Genomic DNA, 23,726 nt, shown 5'->3' with positions numbered 1-23,726 from the left:
CACTATTAATTCGGGGAATTGTTACTGTGCCTGTTCCTCTATTAATTCAGTGAATTGTTACTGTGCCTGTTCCTCAATTAATTCAGTGAATTGTTACTGTGCCTGTTCCTCTATTAATTCAGTGAATTATTACTGTGCCTGTTCCACTATTAATTCGGGGAATTGTTACTGCGCATGTTCCTCTATTAATTCAGTGAATTGTTACTGTGCCTGTTCCTCTATTAATTCGGGGAATTGTTACTGTTCCTGTTCCACTATTAATTCGGGGAATTGTTACTGTGCCTGTTCCTCAATTAATTCAGTGAATTGTTACTGTGCCTGTTCCTCTATTAATTTGGGGAATTGTTACTGTGCCTGTTCCTCTATTAATTCAGTGAATTATTACTGTGCCTGTTCCTCTATTAATTCAGTGAATTGTTACTGTGCCTGTTCCTCTATTAATTCAGTGAATTGTTACTGTGCCTGTTCCTCTATTAATTCAGTGAATTATTACTGTGCCTGTTCCTCTATTAATTCAGTGAATTGTTACTGTGCCTGTTCCACTATTAATTCAGTGAATTGTTACTGTGCCTGTTCCACTATTAATTCGGGGAATTGTTACTGTGCCTGTTCCTCTATTAATTCAGTGAATTGTTACTGTGCCTGTTCCTCTATTAATTCAGTGAATTGTTACTGTGCCTGCTGCTCCATTAATTAATTGAGTTGTTACTGTGCCTGCTGCTCCATTAATTAATTGAATTGTTACTGCGCATGTTCCTCTATTATTTCGGGGAATTGTTACTGTGCCTGCTGCTCCATTAATTAATTGAGTTGTTACTGAGCCTTTTGTTCCATTAATTGATTAATTCATTGGCGCCTGGTACTCCAGTAATGTATTGACCTGCTGGAGTATCATTACTCCAGTCAATCATTACTTCACTGCTTTATGCCAATGGATTAACTCACTGTTTGCTGCTGCTCCATTAATTAATTGTCGTGCTTTTCAACTCTGTTTTTGATCTCGATTTGTTGGTCGGTCCATTGCAACACTGGTTCCCTTGGCCTGTATTCTAACCCTTGACCCGTGACTCTGGTCTATCCCCATACGTCAAACAGTTCTGGGCACCTTTCGGTTAGAAGGAACGGGAGGTATTTGCAGGGAGCCAGGAGTTTCAGTGTCAGGGACCGACTGACTGACTCAGAGGCGGCTCGGGAATGTGCGTGATGGGGATGGGAGTCTGGAATGTGTTTGGCAATTGTCGCTGCGTTTTATTCTGCTGACTGATAGCGAGAGGGGCAGTGAGTCAGTCTCTCACTCCCCCACCTCGCTCCTTTCTGTCCCCTCTCTCTCTCTCTCTCTCTCTCCCCCAGCTCTGAGTGTGTACACGGAGCACAGAATGAGGTCACCATCTATCCTGGGAGGCATCTCGTTCAGCACTCGCTCCAGGCGCTGAGCAGAGAAGCTTGTTCAGGTGAGCGTCTGGCAGTGTCGTCAAGGCAGGCCTGTTGGAGCCTGTTTGTTGATGTCTGAGTGTGCCTGGGGCCGTGTTCAAAGCCAGGGCTCTCTCTCCGGCTCTTTGAAAGAGCTCTCCAATTATTCCCACTCCCCCTGCCCTTTCCCCATGGCCCTGCAATTTAGTTCCCTCTTCTGGTATTTATCCAATTCCCATTTCAAAAGTTCCTGTATCTGCTCCCACCTCCTTTTCAGGCAGGGAATTCCACATCGCTGTGTAAAAATAAACATTTCTCCTCATCTCCCACCTCTGCCTCTTTTGCCAATTATCTGAAATCTGGGTCCCCTGGTCACCGACCATGCTGCCAGTGGGGAAAGTCTCTCTCAATCTACTCCAACAAAACCCCTCATGGTTGGAACTGAGGGACGGGGAGACATATGAGAGAAATAGGGACCAAAAGAATCATAGATGTTTACAACATGGAAACAGGCCCTTCGGCCCAACATGTCCATGTCGCCCAGTTTATACCACTAAGCTAGTCCCAATTGCCTGCACTTGGCCCATATCCCTCTATACCCATCTTACCCATGTAACTGTCCAAATGCTTTTTAAAAGACAAAATTGTACCCGCCTCTACTACTGCCTCTGGCAGCTCGTTCCAGACACTCACCACCCTTTGAGTGAAAAAATTGCCCCTCTGGACCCTTTTGTATCTCTCCCCTCTCACCTTAAATCTATGCCCCCTCGTTATAGACTCCCCTACCTTTGGGAAAAGATTTTGACTATCGACCTTATCTATGCCCCTCATTATTTTATAGACTTCTATAAGATCACCCCTAAACCTCCTACTCTCCAGGGAAAAAAGTCCCAGTCTATCCAACCTCTCCCTGTAAGTCAAACCATCAAGTCCCGGTAGCATCCTAGTAAATCTTTTCTGCACTCTTTCTAGTTTAATAATATCCTTTCTATAATAGGGTGACCAGAACTGTACACAGTATTCCAAGTGTGGCCTTACTAATGTCTTGTACATCTTCAACAAGACATCCCAACTCCTGCATTCAATGTTCTGACCAATGAAACCAAGCATGCCGAATGCCTTCTTCACCACCCTATCCACCTGTGACTCCACTTTCAAGGAGCTATGAACCTGTACTCCTAGATCTCTTTGTTCTATAACTCTCCCCAACGCCCTACCATTAACGGAGTAGGTCCTGGCCCGATTCGATCTACCAAAATGCATCACCTCACATTTATCTAAATTAAACTCCATCTGCCATTCATCGGCCCACTGGCCCAATTTATCAAGATCCCGAAGAGGGAAGGAAGTGGGGGGACGAGAGGTGAATGATAAAGAGGAGGTACTGGAAAGGCTGAATGTATTTCAAGTCGCCCGGTCCAGATGAGATGCATCCTTGGTTGCTGAGGGAAGTAAGGGTGGAAATTGCTGAGGTTCTGGCCATTATCTTCCAAACTTCCTGAGATACGAGGGTGGTGCCAGAGGACTGGAGAATTGCAAATGTTACACCCTTGTTCAAAAAAGGGTGTAAGGATAAACCCAGCAACTACAAGCCGGTCAGTTTAACCTCGGTGCTGGGGAAACTTTCAGAAACGATAATCCGGGACAGAATTAACAGTCACTTGTACGAGGGTGAATTGATTGGGGAAAGCCAGCACGGATTTGTTAAAGGCAAATCGTGTTTAACTAATTTGATAGAGTTTTTCGATGAGGTAACAGAGAGGGTCGATGAGGGAAATGCGGCGGATGTGGTGTATATGGACTTTCAAAAGGCGTTTTGATAAAGTGCCGCATAATAGGCTTATCATCAAGATTGCGGCCCATGGAATAAAGGGGGCAGTAGCAGCATTGGCGAAGTGACAGGAAACAGAGAGTAGTGGTGAACGGTTGTTTTTGGGACTGGAGGGAGGTGTACAGTGGTGTTCCCCAGGGCTCGGTGCTGGGACCACTGCTTCTCTTGAGATATATTAATGACTTGGACAGGGCACAATTTCCAAATTTGCAGATGACACAAAACTTGGAAGGGTAGTGAACAGTGAGGAGGATAGTGATAGACTTCAAGAGGAGATAGACAGGCTGGTGGAATGGGCGGACACGTGGCAGATGAAATTTAACCCAGAAAAATGCGGGGTGATACATTTCGGTGTGAAGAACGAGGAGAGACAATATAAACTGGAGGGCACAATTCTAAAAGGGGTACAGGAACAGAGAGATCTGGGGGTATATGTACACAAATCGTTGAAGGTGGCAGGGCAGGTTGAGAAAGTGGTTAAAAATGCAGACGGGATCCTGGGCTTTATAAATAGAGGCATAGGGGGATCTGGCCTGTTTTTGGGTGGGGGCAGCGCGATCTGCTATTACCCCACGTTCAATGGTCCCTGCGCAGACCTGAGGACTCACCTGCAATCTGCGTTGGAAATCAGCGAGGAACGAGGGCTCCATGCAATTCGCATTTCCACCAGAAGGGGGTGCTCCAATCTCTTAAAGGCAGACTTTCTGTCAGAATTCTCTTAAAGGTAGCTGGTACCTGTTATTTGCTGAATATCACAGTCTGCTGTCTGCACGGAGTCTGAACAGAGATCAGACATCGCACACGTAAAGCACAGATGGAGGTCCCATCGCTATGTTTACACACTCATGAGTTATGTTAAAACATTGAATAAAGGTTGCACACCACTAAATCCCGCATCCTCCAATCTGCACACCAGACCTCACCAATCTGCCGATCTGGTTCTCTGCTGATGCACCAGAGGCCTTGGTGCAAGAGGTGGACAGAAGGAGGGACATCCTATATCCCCGGGGGGAGGGGGGAGCAAGTGGCCCTCCAGACGTCTACTCAAAAGGCAGTGGGAGGCAGCGGGGGGAGGAAGTCAATGCCAGGCCCACAGCATCATGAAGATGGATGCAGTGCAGGAAGAAGTTCAATGCTCTGACATGAGTGGTCAAGGTGAGTGAGGTCAACTGTCAAGTGGTGTCTCCCACCAACTCCACCACCCACTCCACCGCCCATCACCCACAAACTCTATCCATCAGTACTCAACCCTCTCACCCTCACACATCACCACCGTTTCAAGCCGCCCACCCACAACTCACAGGCCACACACACTGGCAGCTATTCGACCACGACAGGCACATCACACGTCCCGTTTTCCTGCAGGAGAAGGTGGCGCGTATCAGGAGGCAGCGAGTGGCCGTGGCATTCAGCCCCTCGAGACTGTTCCGCCATTCAATGAGATCATGGTGGGACCTGTGACCTCACTCCATATACCCGCCTTAGCCCCATATCCCTGAATACCCTCGGTTCACAGAAATCTATCAATCTCAGATTTAACATTCACACGTGAGCTGGAATCACACTGCCGTTTGCAGAAGAGTGTTCCAAACATCTCCCACCCTTTGTAGAAGCATTTCCTAACGTCACTCCTGCACGTCCTGACTCTCAATGTTAGTCTATGTCCCCCCCGTCCTGGTATTCAAGTCTAGGAGACCTCCAAAAACAGGTACAAGCGTCTGGGCAGCCAGAATCAATAATCCAGCCACTAACCTGTAAATCCTGCATGGTCCCTTTAACTAGCGCTGGTGGGGGGTCCTCCAGACACTCTAAGACACGGTCAGATGGTAGGGGTTAAGACTGTGCGTTGAGTTGAGCGTTAAGTCCCAAAATGGTGTCTATCACTTTAAATCAGCGTTGGACACTGATTGGAGCTACTTTCTCCCTCCTTTACATGATCCCAGCGTTCGTTATCCGCGCCTGGGCTCGCTCCGACAACCAAAGATGGCGTGCGGCGCGCGTCACGCAGGGAACGAGCGTGCGCATCCAAGACGCCATCTTGGACGTCAGAGAGGCCGTGCAGCGCCGAAACAGCGGGCGATACGCGGCCCGATGTAGCGGACAATCTGATTTTCACTCATATTAGTTGAGGGATAAATATCGGCCCCAGGACAGCGGGGAGAACTCCCCCCACTGCTCTTCTTCCAATAGTGGGATTTTACGTTCACCTGAGAGGGCAGACGGGGCCCTCGGTTTAACGTCTCATCCGAAAGACGGCACCTCCGACAGTGCGGCGCTCCCTCAGTACTGACCCTCCGACAGTGCAGCGCTCCCTCAGTACTGACCCTCCGACAGTGCGGCGCTCCCTCAGTACTGACCCTCCGACAGTGCGGCGCTCCCTCAGTACTGACCCTCCGACAGTGCGGCGCTCCCTCAGTACTGACCCTCCGACAGTGCAGCGGTCCCTCAGTACTGACCCTCCGACAGTGCGGCACTCCCTCAGTACTGACCCTCCGACAGTGCGGCGCTCCCTCAGTACTGACCCTCCGACAGTGCGGCGCTCCCTCAGTACTGACCCTCCGACAGTGCGGCGCTCCCTCAGTACCGACCCTCCGACAGTGCGGCACTCCCTCAGTACTGACCCTCCGACAGTGCGGCGCTCCCTCAGTACCGACCCTCCGACAGTGCAGCGCTCCCTCAGTACTGACCCTCCGACAGTGCAGCGCTCCCTCAGTACCGACCCTCCGACAGTGCAGCGCTCCCTCGGTACCGACACTCCGACAGTACGGCGCTCCCTCAGTACCGACCCTCCGACAGTGCGGCGCTCCCTCAGTACTGACCCTCCGACAGTGCAGCGCTCCCTCACTACCGACCCTCCGACAGTGCGGCGCTCCCTCAGTACTGGGGACCGGGAGTGTCGGCCTGGCCTTTGACTCCCAGTCTCTGGAATGGGGTTTGAACCCACAAACTTCGGACTGAGAGGCGAGAGGGCTGAGCTGACACTTAGGCAGCGAGAAACAGGGAAACCGAGAAATGTAATGAGAAAGAGAGAGCGCCTAACAGAGCAAGTGAGAAACACAAAGCAAGAAGTAAGACAGAAAGGGAGGATTCAAGCATTGGAGAATCAGAGATAAAGAGAGCAAAATAGAGTGGGTGAGATATTCGAAATAGAAAAGCAGGACGAGATTGAGGAACAGAAAGTGAGAAATTAAATAAAAGACAAGAAAGATCTCCCAATGTCTCGATTATACCCAAAAGGTTTCTAAGTGTAATATTTAGACCTGAACGACTGTCCCAACAAAATGGAATGAGTGAGTAACCGAGCGAGGAGAGTGGGAGGGACAGTTTCTGGAGATGAATCACCTCCCTCACTCTGTCAGGTGCCCTGTCTGGGGAATGATGTCAGTGGAGTCTCATTCCCTGCCTGACTCCCGAGGGTATAAAACACCTGTAACTGGGCTCAGAGGGAGAGCAGAGAGAGCGAGAGAGAGAGAGAACTCAGGGCTCAGAGAAACGGAGAGAGCGAAGGAGAGACACACACACAGAGAGAGAGAGAGAGAATCGGACGACAAGCGAGAGAAGACAAAGGAAGAGGTAATGAACGGGGAGAGAGACTGGGCTCAAACTTTAACTCTCGGAGTTAACTCTGAGACAAGTTTCTCTGAGTGCCCCCGGGCCAGATTTGTGTCAAAACTTTCTTGTCAGTTTGGGAGTCCCGGCTTCTTAAAAGGGATTTCCTGAACTCCCGATATCTCACCCGAAACTATTTTTAAAGGCTTGTCGTTCGCGAAACGGTGAGAGAGGGGGCTTTTAAAACGGATTGCGATGGGGTGGGATTTTTTAAACTTGCGGTGAGGGGTTTGGATTCGGGGGGCAAAGAAACGAGGGACTGAAATCGGGGGCCTCTCGATTATCACATCCCGAGGAGGGGGAGAGGGAGAGAGAGAGTCTCTCTGAATTTAGTCTGATGGAGGAGAGTTGTTTTTATAAGACTCGGGGCTGGTCAGTCGAATTATTAACGGAGGGAGAAAGGGTTTGTAGGATTGGTGGTTAGAGGGACCGTTCGCAAAGGCTTAAGAATCGGCTTTGTTTAACACGGAATAACCTTGACTCGATTCCGATCGGTCAGCGTCCGGGTGACCGATGGTGATATTGGGGCGTGGGGAGGGGGGTAGAAGGCGGAAAGAGAGAGGGAGAAAGAGAGAGGGAGAAATTGAGTGGGATATAGAGAGCCTGGAATAGAGAACGTGTTGAATAGAATGGGAGAAATAAGCTGATTAATAAAGAGGACACAACCGGGGAAGTGGGAAGCGGAGAGAGAAACAGGGAGAGAGAAACAGAAAGCGTGCAATGGAGAAAGTGAGAAGCAGAGAAAGTGAGAGTTAGAAAGAGAGAAATCGAGTGAGAAACAGAGAGTATGCAATGGAGAGAGTAAGAAGTAGAGTGAGAAACAGGGAGAGAGAAACAGAGAGCGTGCAATAGAGAGAGTGAGAAATAGAGTGAGAAATAGAGAGAGAGAAATAGAGAGTATACAATAGAGAGAGTGAGAAATAGAGTGAGAAATAGAGAGTGAGAAATAGAGAGCATGCAATAGAGAGAGTGAGAAATAGAGTGAGAAATAGAGAGTATACAATAGAGAGAGTGAGAAATAGAGTGAGAAATAGAGAGTGAGAAATAGAGAGTATGCAATAGAGAGAGTGAGAAATAGAGTGAGAAATAGAGAGTGAGAAATAGAGAGTATACAATAGAGAGAGTGAGAAATAGAGTGAGAAATAGAGAGTGAGAAATAGAGAGCATGCAATAGAGAGAGTGAGAAATAGAGTGAGAAATAGAGAGTATACAATAGAGAGAGTGAGAAATAGAGTGAGAAATAGAGAGTGAGAAATAGAGAGTATACAATAGAGAGAGTGAGAAATAGAGAGTGAGAAATAGAGAGTGAGAAATAGAGAGTATACAATAGAGAGAGTGAGAAATAGAGAGTGAGAAATAGAGAGTGAGAAATAGAGAGTATGCAATAGAGAGAGTGAGAAATAGAGAGTGAGAAATAGAGAGTATACAATAGAGAGAGTGAGAAATAGAGAGAGAAATAGAGAGTGAGAAATAGAGAGTATGCAATAGAGAGAGTGAGAAATAGAGGGTGAGAAATAGAGAGTATACAATAGAGAGAGTGAGAAATAGAGAGAGAAATAGAGAGTGAGAAATAGAGAGCATGCAATAGAGAGAGTGAGGAATAGAGAGAGAAATCGAGTGAGAAACAGAGAGTATACAATAGAGAGAGTGAGAAATAGAAGGTGAGAAATAGAGAGTGTACAATATAGAGAGTGAGAAATAGAGAGAGATGTAAAGAGTGAGAAATTGAGAGTATACAATAGAGAGAGTGAGAAATCGAGTGAGAAATAGAGTATACAATAGAGAGAGTGAGAAATAGAGAGAGAAATAGAGAGTGAGATATAGAGAGTATACAATAGAGAGAGTAGGAAATAGAGAGAGATGTAATGAGTGAGAAATAGAGAGTATACAATAGAGAGAGAGAGAAATAGAGAGTGAGAAACAGAGAGTATACAATAGAGAGAGTAGGAAATAGAGAGAGATGTAAAGAGTGAGAAATAGAGAAAGTGAGAAGCAGAGAAAGTGAGAATTAGAAAGAGAGAAATCAAGTGAGAAACAGAGAGTATACAATAGAGAGAGTGGGAAATAGAGTGAGAAATAGAGGGTGAGAAATTGAGAGTATACAATAGAGAGAGTGAGAAATAGAGTGAGAAATAGAGGGTGAGAAATAGAGTATACAATAGAGAAAGTGAGAAATCGAGTGAGAAATAGAGAGCATACAATAGAGAGAGTGAGAAATCGAGTGAGAAATAGAGGGTGAGAAATAGAGAGTATACAATAGAGAGAGTGAGAAATAGAGTGAGAAATAGAGAGTATACAATAGAGAGAGTGAGAAATAGAGTGAGAAATAGAGAGTATGCAATAGAGAGAGTGAGAAATAGAGTGAGAAATAGAGAGTGAGAAATAGAGAGCATGCAATAGACAAAGTGAGAAATAGAGTGAGAAATCGAGTGAGAAATAGAGAGCATGCAATAGAGAGAGTGAGGAATAGAGAGAGAAATTGAGAGTGAGAAATAGAGAGCATGCAATAGAGAGAGTGAGAAATCGAGTGAGAAATAGAGAGCATGCAATTGAGAGAGTGAGAAATAGAGAAAGTGAGAAGTTGAGAGTGAGACGTAGAGTGTGTGTGAGAAGTAGAGAGTGTGTGAGAAGTAGAGATTGTGAGAAGTAGAGAGAAACAAACTGAGAAATGGAGTGAGACACAGAGAAAGCAGGAAGGGGGAGTGAGTGGAAGAGGTTGGTCTTTAACCAGTTGACATGAGATGGTCAGGAGCGAATTCCTTCACCGTTCCCTCCCTCGTATCCGCCCCCCTCCCCACCAGCCGTTCCCAGCTCCCGATGATCTAACCAGGAATCTCTTTCCTTCCCACTTCCAGGTGTTACGTTGAGTCGGAATGGCATCTACCGGTCTCCAGATCCTGGGCTTGGCGCTGTCGGTCGTGGGCTGGCTGGGCGCCATCGTCGCCTGCGCCCTGCCCATGTGGAAAGTCACGGCCTTCATCGGCACCAACATCGTGGTGGCCCAGACCATCTGGGAGGGTCTCTGGATGAACTGCATCGTCCAGAGCACGGGCCAGATGCAGTGCAAGGTCTACGACTCGTTGCTGGCCCTTCCCCAGGACCTCCAGGCCGCTCGGGCCCTGACCGTGGTCAGCGTGGTGGTGGGCGTGTTGGGCATCTTCGTTGGCATTGTCGGAGCCAAGTGCACCAACTGCCTGAAGGACGAGACGGTCAAAGCCAAGGTGGCCGTGACCTCTGGGGCGACCTTTGTCCTGGCCGGATTGCTGGTCCTAGTCCCGGCTGCCTGGTCAGCCAACACCGTCATCAAGGACTTTTACAACCCGCTGGTGACCGAGGCCCAGAAGAGGGAGCTGGGGGCGGCCATTTACATCGCCTTCGCTACGGCGGGCCTCCTCATTCTGGGAGGGGCCCTGCTCTGCTGCTCCTGCCCCAAGGAGGAGCCCAACTACAGGGTCAAGTACAAGACCGGGAACACCACCTCCGGCAAGTCCAACGCCAACTACGTCTGAGGTGGGTGGGAATGGCCAAACCCCTCCTCCCCCACCCCGAACTCCGGACATCTTGGCCGACCCTCGCTCCCCCGTCTGGGGAGACAACGAGACCCCCCCCCCCGACCGACGGTGGCTGGGGGGGCGGGGTGGGCATAGCCTAGAAGGACAAGAACTCTGAGATGTTTGCAAAGCTCCGAGGATCGTCAATCGGGCTTGAGGGGAACCCCGCATGGAGTCTCGTCCCTCTTCCCCCCCCTTTATTCGATACACCGATACTCAGCCGCTAACTGGAGTCAGACACCGACCTCCCGGACGCCCCACGCTCACGGAGGGGTGGGGGGGGAAGAGGGACGAGACTCCCTCGCTCTCGTTGGGTGAGCCGCACGTACCCTCTGTGGAACTGCTCGCACCGTTGGTCCAGGGACAATTCAGTATGGAGTCCCGTTCATTTCATTTGTACTGTTTCCGCCTTCTGTCTGAAGGATTTTAAGTGTTCTCGCTCGATGCAACTGATGGTCCAGTTGATCAGCCTCGTCGTGTGAAAATTGTTTTTAATAAAATGTCGCTTTGGTTAAACAGGGTGTCTGATCTGATGTTTCATGTGAGATACAAAAGCAAGGAAGTTACGTTAAACTTTTACAAATGACTGGTTGGGCCTCAGCTGGAGTATTGTGTCCAATTCTGGGCACCACACTTTCGGAAGGATGTCAAAGCCTTGGGGAGGGTGCGGAGGAGATTGACCAGAATGGGGCCAGGGATGAGGGGCTTCAGTTCCACGGAGAGACGGGGGGAAGCTGGGGTTGTTCTCCTTGGAGCTGAGAAGGTCGAGGGGAGACCGACCTGAATGGGACCAGGGAGGAGGGACTTCAGTGATGTGAAAAACAGAGTTTGCGACAAAATAGAAAGCGAGAAATAGAGGGAGAAGTCGAAAGAGGGAGAAATAGAATGGGTGAGAAACAGGGAAAGTGGGAAATGGAGTGAGAAACGTGGAAAGTGAGAAATAGAAAGTGTGAGAAAGTGAGAAATAGAGTGAGAAACATGGAAAGTGAGAAATGGGAAGAGTGAGAAACATGGAAAGTGAGAAATAGGAAGAGTGAGAAACAGGGAAAGTGAGAAATAGAGTGAGAAACATGGAAAGTGAGAAATCGAAAGAGTGAGAAACATGGAAAGTGAGAAATAGGAAGAGTGAGAAACAGGGAAAGTGAGAAATAGAGTGAGAAACATGGAAAGTGAGAAATCGAAAGAGTGAGAAACAGGGAAAGTGAGAAATAGAGTGAGAAACATGGAAAGTGAGAAATCAAAAGAGTGAGAAACAGAGAAAGTGAGAAATAGAGTGAGAAACATGGAAAGTGAGAAATAGAAAGAGTGAGAAACAAAGAAAGTGAGAAATAGACTGAGAAACAAAGAAAGTGAGAAATAGGAAGAGTGAGAAATAGGAAGAGTGAGAAATAGGAAGAGTGAGAAATAGGAAGAGTGAGAAATAGGAAGAGTGAGAAACATGGAAAGTGAGAAATAGGAAGAGTGAGAAATAGGAAGAGTGAGAAACATGGAAAGTGAGAAATAGGAAGAGTGAGAAACAGGGAAAGTGAGAAATAGGAAGAGTGAGAAATAGGAAGAGTGAGAAACATGGAAAGTGAGAAATAGGAAGAGTGAGAAATAGGAAGAGTGAGAAACATGGAAAGTGAGAAATAGGAAGAGTGAGAAATAGGAAGAGTGAGAAACATGGAAAGTGAGAAATCGAAAGAGAGATGTAAAGTGAGAAAGTGAGTGATAGATGTAGAAAGAAAGAAATTGTTAGTGACTGGGGAGGTGGATTTGAGGTCACTGGAATTGCTCTGGAATCTCCTGATCAGGAAGAGCCCTGGCAGGAATGGGTTCGAGCCCCACTCCAGAGACTTGAGCCCCACAATCCAGGTCTGACACTTTCTGTTTGCCCAGCACTGAGGGAGGGCTCTCCTGTCAGAGGGTCAGTACTGAGGGAGGGCTCCACTGTCGGAGGGTCAGTACTGAGGGAGCACTGCACTGTCGGAGGGTCAGTACTGAGGGAGCGCTGCACTGTCGGAGGGTCAGTACTGAGGGAGCGCTGCACTGTCGGAGGGTCAGTACTGAGGGAGCGCTGCACTGTCGGAGGGTCAGTACTGAGGGAGCGCTGCACTGTCGAAGAGTCAGTACTGAGGGAGCGCTGCACCGTCGGAGGGTCAGTACTGAGGGAGCGCCGCACTGTCGGAGGGTCAGTACTGAGGCAGCGCCGCACTGTCGGGGGGTCAGTACTGAGGGAGCGCTGCACTGTCGGAGGGTCAGTACTGAGGGAGCGCCGCACTGTCGGAGGGTCAGTACGGGTTGAGCGCTGCACTGTCGGAAATGCCGTCTTTCGGACGAGACGTTAAACCGAGGGCCCCGTCTGCCCCTCTCAGGTGGGACGTGAAATCCCACGGCCACTATTGGAAGAAGAGCAGGGGGGAGTTCTCCCCGGTGTCCTGGGGCCGATATTTATCCCTCGACCAACATCACTAAAAAAAACAGATGATCTGGGTCATTCTCACATTGCTGTTTGTGGGATCTTGCTGTGCGCAAATTGGCTGCCGAGATTCCTACATTACAACAGTGACTACACTTCATTGAGCTTCGGGACGTCCTGAGGTTGTGAAAGGCACTGTCAGAATACAAGTCCTGTTTTGAACCTTTTCATGGTGTCTCTGGCGAGGGGGAACGGACTGAAAGTTTTCCTCACAGTACAGAGAGCCTCGCTTGCCTCCATTAGACAGCAGTTCACTGCAAACTGCGAGATGTTGCTGCTATCACCAGTTGCAGCCTGAAAGGGGGCAGCAGCGTAGAAATTAGGAACCGCGGTCACCTCAACAGCCACAGGCAGGACTGTCCCTGACCTGCGTTGAGGTCGCAGTTGTGGCTGCAACAGTTGATAGATTTCAGTCACGTTGTCATTGGTGAGCCGAAGGTGTCTGAGGCACCGGTCCTCGCTGAAGTTGAGGTAACAGAATTGAAGATCCCATGCAAATGAGGCCCGCTGCTCTCCCTCCTCCCCCTTCTCCACCTTCTAGTAGCTTGTCCCACTCGTGCTTGGAACAAGAGGAGGCCATTCAGCCCCTCGAGCCTGTCCCGTCATTCAATGGCTGATCTGTGACCTAACTCCATGTACCCGCCTTAGCCCCATATCCCTTAATACCTCTGGTTAATAAAAATAGATCAATCTCGGATCTAAAATTAACAATTGAGCTGGCGCCGACTGCCGTTTGTGGAAGAGCGTCCCAAACTTCTCCCACCCTTTGCGTGTCGAAGTTTTTCCGAGCTTCACTCCTGAAAGTCCTGCCTCTGATTTTCAGGCTCTGTCCCCCTCGTCCTCGACTCCCCAACCAGCGGAAATAGTCTCTCTCTCTCTACCCCATCAGTTCCCCTTCATATCTTGAAAACTTCGATCAAATCATCTCCTTAATCTTCCAAATTCCTGGGAATACAACCCAAGTGGGTGTAATCTCGCCTCGGAGTTTAACCCTTGAAGTCCGGGTATCATTCTGGTGAATCTACGCTGCTCTCCCTCCAAGGCCAATATGTCCTTCCGAAGGTGCGGTTCCCAGAACTGGACATCGTACTCCAGGTGTGGTCTAACCAGGGTTTTGTATAGCTGTGGGATAACTTCTACCCCCTCGTATTCTGGTCCTCTAGATATAAAGGCCAGCGATCCATTGGCCTTTCTGATTATTTCCTGTACCTGTCCATGACATTTTAACGATCGATGTACACGGGCCCACTAAGTCTCATTGGACCTCCACTGTTTCGAGCTTTTCACCATTTAGAAAGTACCCTGATTTAACCTTTCTAGGTCCAAAGTGGGTGACCTCACACTTGCCGACGTTGAAATCCATTTGCCACAGTTTCACCCATCCCATTAATCTACTGACATCACTCTGTGATTTTATCCTTCCGTCAACACTGCGCACAATGCTGCCGAGCTTTGTATCATCGGCAAATTTGGATATGTGTCTCTCCGTCCCGTCATCTGACCCCACACTCATCTAAGTCCTCATTCTCCAGTCATGTTGTCTGATTGAGGAAGCCCAACCAGGCCGCCCATGTGTGGGAGAAATCTCTCTGTGCAGTTTACTCCAAGGGGTCCAAAGACGACCCCATGAGCTGACAGGCCACTCCCTTTAGTTTACTGGAACTTTGACCAACTCTAGAAAACGCCCAACAAACGCCATCAAGTCAACCAGCGGCCAGAAGAAATAACCCAGTGACTAACCTGCAAGAACAGCCATGATCCCCTTTAAATAGCACTGATGAACAGGGAGGCCCTCCACCCTGTTTAAAGTCCTGTTCAGCTGTGGGAGGGGAGGGCAGGGCATTGGGCGGAGTCTGGAGTCTCCGAATGGCAACGGGGGAGTTCCAATCAGCATTGCACACAGATTCACGTCATGAAGTTTCTGCTCTCCGTGTCGCCGGGGGAACGGTGGACGGGCACGTGCAAAGCCCGCTACCAAGATGGCGTCCTTCGCACTTCCTGTCGGAAATGGGCGCGAAGATCTCGGAGAACATTTATGATTCTTAGCCCTCAGAGAGCAAGAAAGAGTGGAATTAAAGAGCAGAGCAGTGATGTTAAATTTGTATAGAACCTTGGTTAGACCACACTTGGAGCACTGTGCACAGTTCTGGTCTCCATATACCTTGGTTAGACCACACTTGGAGCACTGTGCACTGTTCTGGTCTCCATATACCTTGGTTAGACCACACTTGGAGCACTGTGCACAGTTCTGGTCTCCATATACCTCGGTTAGACCACACTTGGAGCACTGTGTACAGTTCTGGTCTCCATATACCTTGGTTAGACCACACTTGGAGCACTGTGCACAGTTCTGGTCTCCATATACCTTGGTTAGACCACAGTTGGAGCACTGTGCACAGTTCTGGTCTCCATATACCTTGGTTAGACCACAGTTGGAGCACTGTGCACAGTTCTGGTCTCCATATACCTCGGTTAGACCACACTTGGAGTACTGTGCACAGTTCTGGTCTCCAGAAACCTTGGTTAGACAACACTTGGATCACTGTGCACACTTCTGGTCTCCATATACCATGGTTAGACCACACTTGGAGCACTGTGCACAGTTCTGGTCTCCATATTATAAAGAGGATATAGAGGCACTGGAGAAGGTACAAAAAAGATTTACGAGGATGATACCAGAACTGAGAGGTTATAATTATCAGGAAAGATTGAACAGACTGGGGCTCTTTTCTCTAGAAAAGAGAAGACTGAGGGGTCTTTAAGATTATGAAAGGTTTGATAGGGTAGACGTAGAGAAGATGTTTCCACTTGTGGGAGAGACCAGAACGAGGGGCCATAAATATAAGATGGTCACTAATAAATCCAATCGGGGAATTCAGGAGAAACTTCTTTCCCCAGAGAGTGGTGAGAATGTGGAACCCGCTCCCACAAGGAGTAGTTGAGGTGAATAGTGTAGATGGATTTAAGGGGAAGTTGGATAAACACATGAGGGAGAGAGGATTAGAAGGAGATGGTGAGAGGGTGAGATGGAGTAGGGAGGGAGGAGGGTCGTGTGGAGCATAAACACCAGCATGGAGCAGAGGGGCCGAATGGCCTTTTTCTGTGCTGTAAATTCGATGTAATTCTCTGTAAATACAGAAAGGGAGAATTGGAATGAACCAGAATCAGAGAATCAGAGATAAAGAGAGCAAAATAGAGTGAGTGAGATATTCGAAATAGAAAAGCAGGACGAGATTGAGAAACCGAGGAACAGAAAGTGAGAAATTAAATAAAAGACAAGAAAGATCTCCCAATGTCTCGATTATACCCAAAAGGTTTCTAAGTGTAATATTTAGACCTGAACGACTGTCCCAACAAAATGGAATGAGTGAGTAACCGAGCGAGGAGAGTGGGAGGGACAGTTTCTGGAGATGAATCACATCCCTCACTCTGTCAGGTGCCCTGTCTGGGGGAATGATGTCAGTGGAGTCTCATTCCCTGCCTGACTCCCGAGGGTATAAAACACCTGTAACTGGGCTCAGAGGGAGAGCAGAGAGAGCGAGAGAGAGAGAGAACTCAGGGCTCAGAGAAACGGAGAGAGCGAAGGAGAGACACACACACACAGAGAGAGAGAGAGAATCGGACGACAAGCGAGAGAAGACAAAGGAAGAGGTAATGAACGGGGAGAGAGACTGGGCTCAAACTTTAACTCTCGGAGTTAACTCTGAGACAAGTTTCTCTGAGATGCCCCCGGGCCAGATTTGTGTCAAAACTTTCTTGTCAGTTTGGGAGTCCCGGCTTCTTAAAAGGGATTTCCTGAACTCCCGATATCTCACCCGAAACTATTTTTAAAGGCTTGTCGTTCGTGAAACGGTGAGAGAGGGGGCTTTTAAAACGGATTGCGATGGGGTGGGATTTTTTAAACTTGCGGTGAGGGGTTTTGATTCGGGGGGCAAAGAAACGAGGGACTGAAATCGGGGGCCTCTCGATTATCACATCCCGAGGAGGGGGAGAGGGAGAGAGAGAGAGAGAGTCTCTCTGAATTTAGTCTGATGGAGGAGAGTTGTTTTTATAAGACTCGGGGCTGGTCAGTCGAATTATTAACGGAGGGAGAAAGGGTTTGTAGGATTGGTGGTTAGAGGGACCGTTCGCAAAGGCTTAAGAATCGGCTTTGTTTAACACGGAATAACCTTGACTCGATTCCGATCGGTCAGCGTCCGGGTGACCGATGGTGATATTGGGGCGTGGGGAGGGGGGTAGAAGGCGGAAAGAGAGAGGGAGAAAGAGAGAGGGAGAAATTGAGTGGGATATAGAGAGCCTGGAATAGAGAACGTGCTGAATAGAATGGGAGAAATAGGCTGATTAATAAAGAGGACACAACAGGGGAAGTGGGAAGCGGAGAGAGAAACAGGGAGAGAGAAACAGAGAGCGTGCAATAGAGAAAGTGAGAAGCAGAGAAAGTGAGAGTTAGAAAGAGAGAAATCGAGTGAGAAACAGAGAGTATGCAATGGAGAGAGTGAGAAGTAGAGTGAGAAACAGGGAGAGAGAAACAGAGAGCGTGCAATAGAGAGAGTGAGAAATAGAGTGAGAAATAGAGAGAGAGAAATAGAGAGTATACAATAGAGAGAGTGAGAAATAGAGTGAGAAATAGAGAGTGAGAAATAGAGAGCATGCAATAGAGAGAGTGAGAAATAGAGTGAGAAATAGAGAGTATACAATAGAGAGAGTGAGAAATAGAGTGAGAAATAGAGTAAGAAATAGAGAGTGAGAAATAGAGAGTATGCAATAGAGAGAGTGAGAAATAGAGAGTGAGAAATAGAGAGTATACAATAGAGAGAGTGAGAAATAGAGAGAGAAATAGAGAGTGAGAAATAGAGAGTATACAATAGAGAGAGTGAGAAATAGAGTGAGAAATAGAGAGTATACAATAGAGAGAGTGAGAAATAGAGAGAGAAATAGAGAGTGAGAAATAGAGAGTATACAATAGAGAGAGTGAGAATTAGAGTGAGAAATAGAGAGTGAGAAATAGAGAGTATGCAATAGAGAGAGTGAGAAATAGAGAGTGAGAAATAGAGAGTATACAATAGAGAGAGTGAGAAATAGAGAGAGAAATAGAGAGTGAGAAATAGAGAGTATGCAATAGAGAGAGTGAGAAATAGAGGGTGAGAAATAGAGAGTATACAATAGAGAGAGTGAGAAATAGAGAGAGAAATAGAGAGTGAGAAATAGAGAGCATGCAATAGAGAGAGTGAGGAATAGAGAGAGAAATCGAGTGAGAAACAGAGAGTATACAATAGAGAGAGTGAGAAATAGAAGGTGAGAAATAGAGAGTGTACAATATAGAGAGTGAGAAATAGAGAGAGATGTAAAGAGTGAGAAATTGAGAGTATACAATAGAGAGAGTGAGAAATAGAGTGAGAAATAGAGTATACAATAGAGAGAGTGAGAAATAGAGAGAGAAATAGAGAGTGAGATATAGAGAGTATACAATAGAGAGAGTAGGAAATAGAGAGAGATGTAATGAGTGAGAAATAGAGAGTATACAATAGAGAGAGAGAGAAATAGAGAGTGAGAAACAGAGAGTATACAATAGAGAGAGTAGGAAATAGAGAGAGATGTAAAGAGTGAGAAATAGAGAAAGTGAGAAGCAGAGAAAGTGAGAATTAGAAAGAGAGAAATCAAGTGAGAAACAGAGAGTATACAATAGAGAGAGTGGGAAATAGAGTGAGAAATAAAGGGTGAGAAATTGAGAGTATACAATAGAGAGAGTGAGAAATAGAGTGAGAAATAGAGGGTGAGAAATAGAGTATACAATAGAGAAAGTGAGAAATCGAGTGAGAAATAGAGAGCATACAATAGAGAGAGTGAGAAATCGAGTGAGAAATAGAGGGTGAGAAATAGAGAGTATACAATAGAGAGAGTGAGAAATAGAGAGTATACAATAGAGAGAGTGAGAAATGGAGTGAGAAATAGAGAGTATACAATAGAGAGAGTGAGAAATCGAGTGAGAAATAGAGAGTATACAATAGAGAGAGTGAGAAATCGAGTGAGAAATAGAGAGTGAGAAATACAGAGTATACAATAGAGAGAGTGAGAAATAGAGTGAGAAATAGAGAGTATGCAATAGAGAGAGTGAGAAATAGAGTGAGAAATAGAGAGTGAGAAATAGAGAGCATGCAATAGACAAAGTGAGAAATAGAGTGAGAAATCAAGTGAGAAATAGAGAGCATGCAATAGAGAGAGTGAGGAATAGAGAGAGAAATTGAGAGTGAGAAATAGAGAGCATGCAATAGAGAGAGTGAGAAATCGAGTGAGAAATAGAGAGCATGCAATTGAGAGAGTGAGAAATAGAGAAAGTGAGAAGTTGAGAGTGAGACGTAGAGTGTGTGTGAGAAGTAGAGAGTGTGTGAGAAGTAGAGATTGTGAGAAGTAGAGAGAAACAAACTGAGAAATGGAGTGAGACACAGAGAAAGCAGGAAGGGGGAGGGAGTGGAAGAGGTTGGTCTTTAACCAGTTGACATGAGATGGTCAGGAGCGAATTCCTTCACCGTTCCCTCCCTCGTATCCGCCCCCCTCCCCACCAGCCGTTCCCAGCTCCTGATGATCTAACCAGGAATCTCTTTCCTTCCCACTTCCAGGTGTTACGTTGAGTCGGAATGGCATCTACCGGTCTCCAGATCCTGGGCTTGGCCCTGTCGGTCGTGGGCTGGCTGGGCGCCATCGTCTCCTGCGCCCTGCCCATGTGGAAAGTCACGGCCTTCATCGGCACCAACATCGTGGTGGCCCAGACCATCTGGGAGGGCCTCTGGATGAACTGCATCGTCCAGAGCACGGGCCAGATGCAGTGCAAGGTCTACGACTCGTTGCTGGCCCTTCCCCAGGACCTCCAGGCCGCTCGGGCCCTGACCGTGGTCAGCGTGGTGGTGGGCGTGTTGGGCATCTTCGTTGGCATTGTCGGAGCCAAGTGCACCAACTGCCTGAAGGACGAGACGGTCAAAGCCAAGGTGGCCGTGACCTCTGGGGCGACCTTTGCCCTGGCCGGATTGCTGGTCCTAGTCCCGGCTGCCTGGTCAGCCAACACCGTCATCAAGGACTTTTACAACCCGCTGGTGACCGAGGCCCAGAAGAGGGAGCTGGGGGCGGCCATTTACATCGCCTTCGCTACGGCGGGCCTCCTCATTCTGGGAGGGGCCCTGCTCTGCTGCTCCTGCCCCAAGGAGGAGCCCAACCACAGGGTCAAGTACAAGACCGGGAACACCACCTCCGGCAAGTCCAACGCCAACTACGTCTGAGGTGGGTCAGAACGGCCAAACCCCTCCTCCCCCACCCCGAACTCCGAACATCTTGGCCGACCCTCGCTCCCCCGTCTGGGGAGACAACGAGACCCCACCCCCCGACCGACGGTGGCTGGGGGGGCGGGGTGGGCATAGCCTAGAAGGACAAGAACTCTGAGATGTTTGCAAAGCTCCGAGGATCGTCAATCGGGCTTGAGGGGAACCCCGCATGGAGTCTCGTCCCTCTTCCCCCCCCTTTATTCGATACACCGATACTCAGCCGCTAACTGGAGTCAGACACCGACCTCCCGGACGCCCCACGCTCACGGAGGGGTGGGGGGGGAAGAGGGACGAGACTCCCTCGCTCTCGTTGGGTGAGCCGCACGTACCCTCTGTGGAACTGCTCGCACCGTTGGTCCAGGGACAATTCAGTATGGAGTCCCGTTCATTTCATTTGTACTGTTTCCGCCTTCTGTCTGAAGGATTTTAAGTGTTCTCGCTCGATGCAACTGATGGTCCAGTTGATCAGCCTCGTCGTGTGAAAATTGTTTTTAATAAAATGTCGCTTTGGTTGAAAAAATTGTTTGATCTGATGTTTCACGTGAGAATCATTACGACCATGTAAGCTGAATGTGTCTCTCCCAATCACTCTGTGTCTCTCGCTCACCCTTTCACTCTCTGGCCTCCTCTATCTCTCTCTGTCTCACGCTCTCTCTCTCTCTCTCTCTTTCTCTGCCCCCCCTTAGCTCTGTGTCTCTCTGCCTCACTCTGACCCTCTCCGCTCTCTCGATAGCTCTGTCGTTCTAGGAACATAGGAACAGGAGGAGGCCATTCAGCCCCTCGAGCCTGCTCCGCCATTTGATAAGATCATGGCTGATCTGTGATCTCACTCCATATACCTGCCTTTGGCCCATATCCCTTAATCCCTTTGGTTGCCAAAAAGCCTATCGATCTCCGATTTAAATTTAGCAATTGAGCTCGTATCAATTGCCGTTTGCTGAAGAGAGTTCCAAACTTCTACCACCCTTTGTGTGTAGAAATGTTTTCTAATCTCGCTCCTGAAAGGCCTGGCTCTAATTTTTAGACTGTGCCCCCTACTCCTAGAATCCCCAACCAGCGGAAATAGTTTCTCTCTATCCACCCTATCCGTTCCCCTTAATATCTTATAAACTTCGATCAGATCACCCCTTAACCTTCGAAACTCCAGAGAATACAACCCCAATTTGTGTAATCTCTCCTCGTAACTTAACCCTTGAAGTCCGGGTATCATTCCAGTAAACCTACGCTGCACTCCCTCCAAGGCCAATATGTCCTTCCGAAGGTGCGGTGCCCAGAACTGCTCACAATACTCCAGGTGCGGTCTAACCAGGGTTTTGTATAGCTGCAGCATAACTTCTGCCCCCTTGTACTCTAGTCCTCTAGATACAAAGGCCAGCGATCCATTAGCCTTATTGATTATTTTCTGCACCTGATCATGACACTTCAATGATCGATGGACCTGAACCCCTAAGTCCCTTTGGACAGCCACTGTTTTTAACTTTTTACCATTTAAAAAGTACCCTGTTCTATCCTTTATTGATCCAAAGTGGATGACCTCACATTTGTCTACGTTGAATTCCATTTGCCACAGTTTTGCCCATTCACCTAATCTATCAATATCGCTTTGTAATTTTATGTTTTCGTCTACACTGCTCTCGCTCTCCTGGCCGGCCGCCCATCTTCCAGTCTCTGCAAGCTTGCACCAATCCGAAAATCCTGCTGACCGCCCCACACCCCCGTATCCTAACTTGCACCAGATCCCGTTCACCCATCACCCACTCTGTGCTCGCTGGACCGACATTGGCTCCCAGTCTTGGAATGCCTCGATTTTAAAGTTCTCATCCCTGTGTTCCAATCCCTCCACGGCCCCTCGTCCCCCTCCTTATCTCTGTAACCTCCTCCACAACCCTCCGAGATCTCTGCGCTCCTCCAATTCTGGCCTCTTGTCCATCTCCCCGTTCCCATCGCTCCACCATTGGCGGCCGTGCCTTCAGCTGCCTGGGCCCTAAGCTCTGGAATTCCCTCCCTAAACCCTCTCCACCTCTCTCTCCTCCTTTAAGACGCTCCTTAAAATCTACCTTTCTTTTTATTCGTCCATGGGATGTGGGCGTCGCTGGCGAGGCCGGCATTTATTGCCCATCCCTAATTGCCCCTTGAGAAGGTGGTGGTGAGCCGCCTTCTTGAACCGCTGCAGTCCGTGTGGTGAAGGTTCTCCCACAGTGCTGTTAGGAAGGGAGTTCCAGGATTTTGACCCAGCGACGATGAAGGAACGGCCGATATATTTCCAAGTCGGGATGGTGTGTGACTCGGAGGGGAACGTGCAGGTGGTGTTGTTCCCATGTGCCTGCTGCTCTTGTCCTTCTAGGTGGTAGAGGTCGTGGGTTTGGGAGGTGCTGTCGAAGAAGCCTTGGCGAGTTGCTGCAGTGCATCCTGTGGATGGTCCACACTGCAGCCACGGTGCGCCGGTGGTGAAGGGAGTGAATGTTTAGGGTGGTGGATGGGGTGCCAATCAAGCGGGCTGCTTTGTCCTGGATGGTGTCGAGCTTCTTGAGTGTTGTTGGAGCTGCACTCATCCAGGCAAGTGGAGAGTATTCCATCACACTCCTGACTTGTGCCTTGTAGATGGTGGAAAGGCTTTGGGGAGTCAGGAGGTGAGTCACTCGCCGCAGAATACCCAGCCTCTGACCTGCTCTTGTAGCCACAGTATTTATATGGCTGGTCCAGTTAAGTTTCTGGTCAATGGTGACCCCCAGGATGTTGATGGTGGGGGATTCGGCGATGGTAATGCCGTTGAATGTCAAGGGGAGGTGGTTAGACTCTCTCTTGTTGGAGATGGTCATTGCCTGGCACTTGTCTGGCGCCAATCAGCCCAAGCCTGGATGTTGTCCAGGTCCTTATATCTCCTTGGTGCTTGGGGTTAAATTTTGTTTGATAATCGCTCCTGTGAAGCGTCTTGGGACATTTCACTCCATTAAAGGCACTGTTTTAATGGAAATTGTTGGTGTCTCTCTCTGTGTCTCTCTCAATATATCTATATATCTCTGTCTCTCTCTGTCTCTTTCTCTCTCTCTCTTTACACATGCACCCACACTCAGACGCAAAGGAACACATACACAGACAAACACGCACACACAGAGACGCACAAACACAGACGCAAAAACACATATACTTACCAGGGAACTCTGAACAGGCTTGGGCTCTTTTCTCGAGAAAAGAGAAGACTGAGGGGTGACCTGATCGAGGTCTTTAAGATTATGAAAGGGTTCGATAGGGTAGACGGAGAGATGTTTCCACTTGTGGGGGAGACCAGAACTCGGGGGCCATAAATATAAGATAGTCACTAATAAATCCAATAGGGGAATTCAGGAGAAACTTCTTTCCCCAGAGAGTGGTGAGAATGTGGAAATCTCTCCCACAAGGTGTAGTTGAGGTGAATAGTGTAGATGGATTTAAGGGGAAGCTGGATAAACACATGAGGGAGAGAGGAATAGAAGGAGATGGTGAGAGGGTGAGATGGAGTAGGGAGGGAGGAGGCTCGTGTGGAGCATAAACACCAGCATGGAGCAGAGGGGCCG

General features: G+C 48.3%; 1 protein-coding gene across 1 annotated transcript; it reads left to right on the top strand.

Moving 5' to 3' along the window:
* The first annotated feature begins 6,667 nt into the window (after positions 1–6,667).
* On the top strand, positions 6,668–20,679 carry LOC137320140 (uncharacterized). Its single transcript, XM_067981891.1, has 4 exons — positions 6,668–6,814; positions 9,706–10,353; positions 13,103–13,190; positions 19,490–20,679. The coding sequence occupies exons 2-4, from the start codon at positions 9,724–9,726 to the stop codon at positions 20,128–20,130; spliced, it is 1,359 nt and encodes a 452-aa protein (XP_067837992.1). The 5' UTR covers positions 6,668–6,814; positions 9,706–9,723; the 3' UTR covers positions 20,131–20,679.
* The last annotated feature ends 3,047 nt before the right edge of the window (positions 20,680–23,726 follow it).

The sequence above is a fragment of the Heptranchias perlo genome, unplaced genomic scaffold (assembly GCF_035084215.1).
Source record: "Heptranchias perlo isolate sHepPer1 unplaced genomic scaffold, sHepPer1.hap1 HAP1_SCAFFOLD_984, whole genome shotgun sequence".
Lineage (NCBI taxonomy): Eukaryota > Metazoa > Chordata > Chondrichthyes > Hexanchiformes > Hexanchidae > Heptranchias > Heptranchias perlo.
Note: the sequence above shows the minus strand (reverse complement) of the source record. Positions and strands in the feature narration are given on the sequence as shown.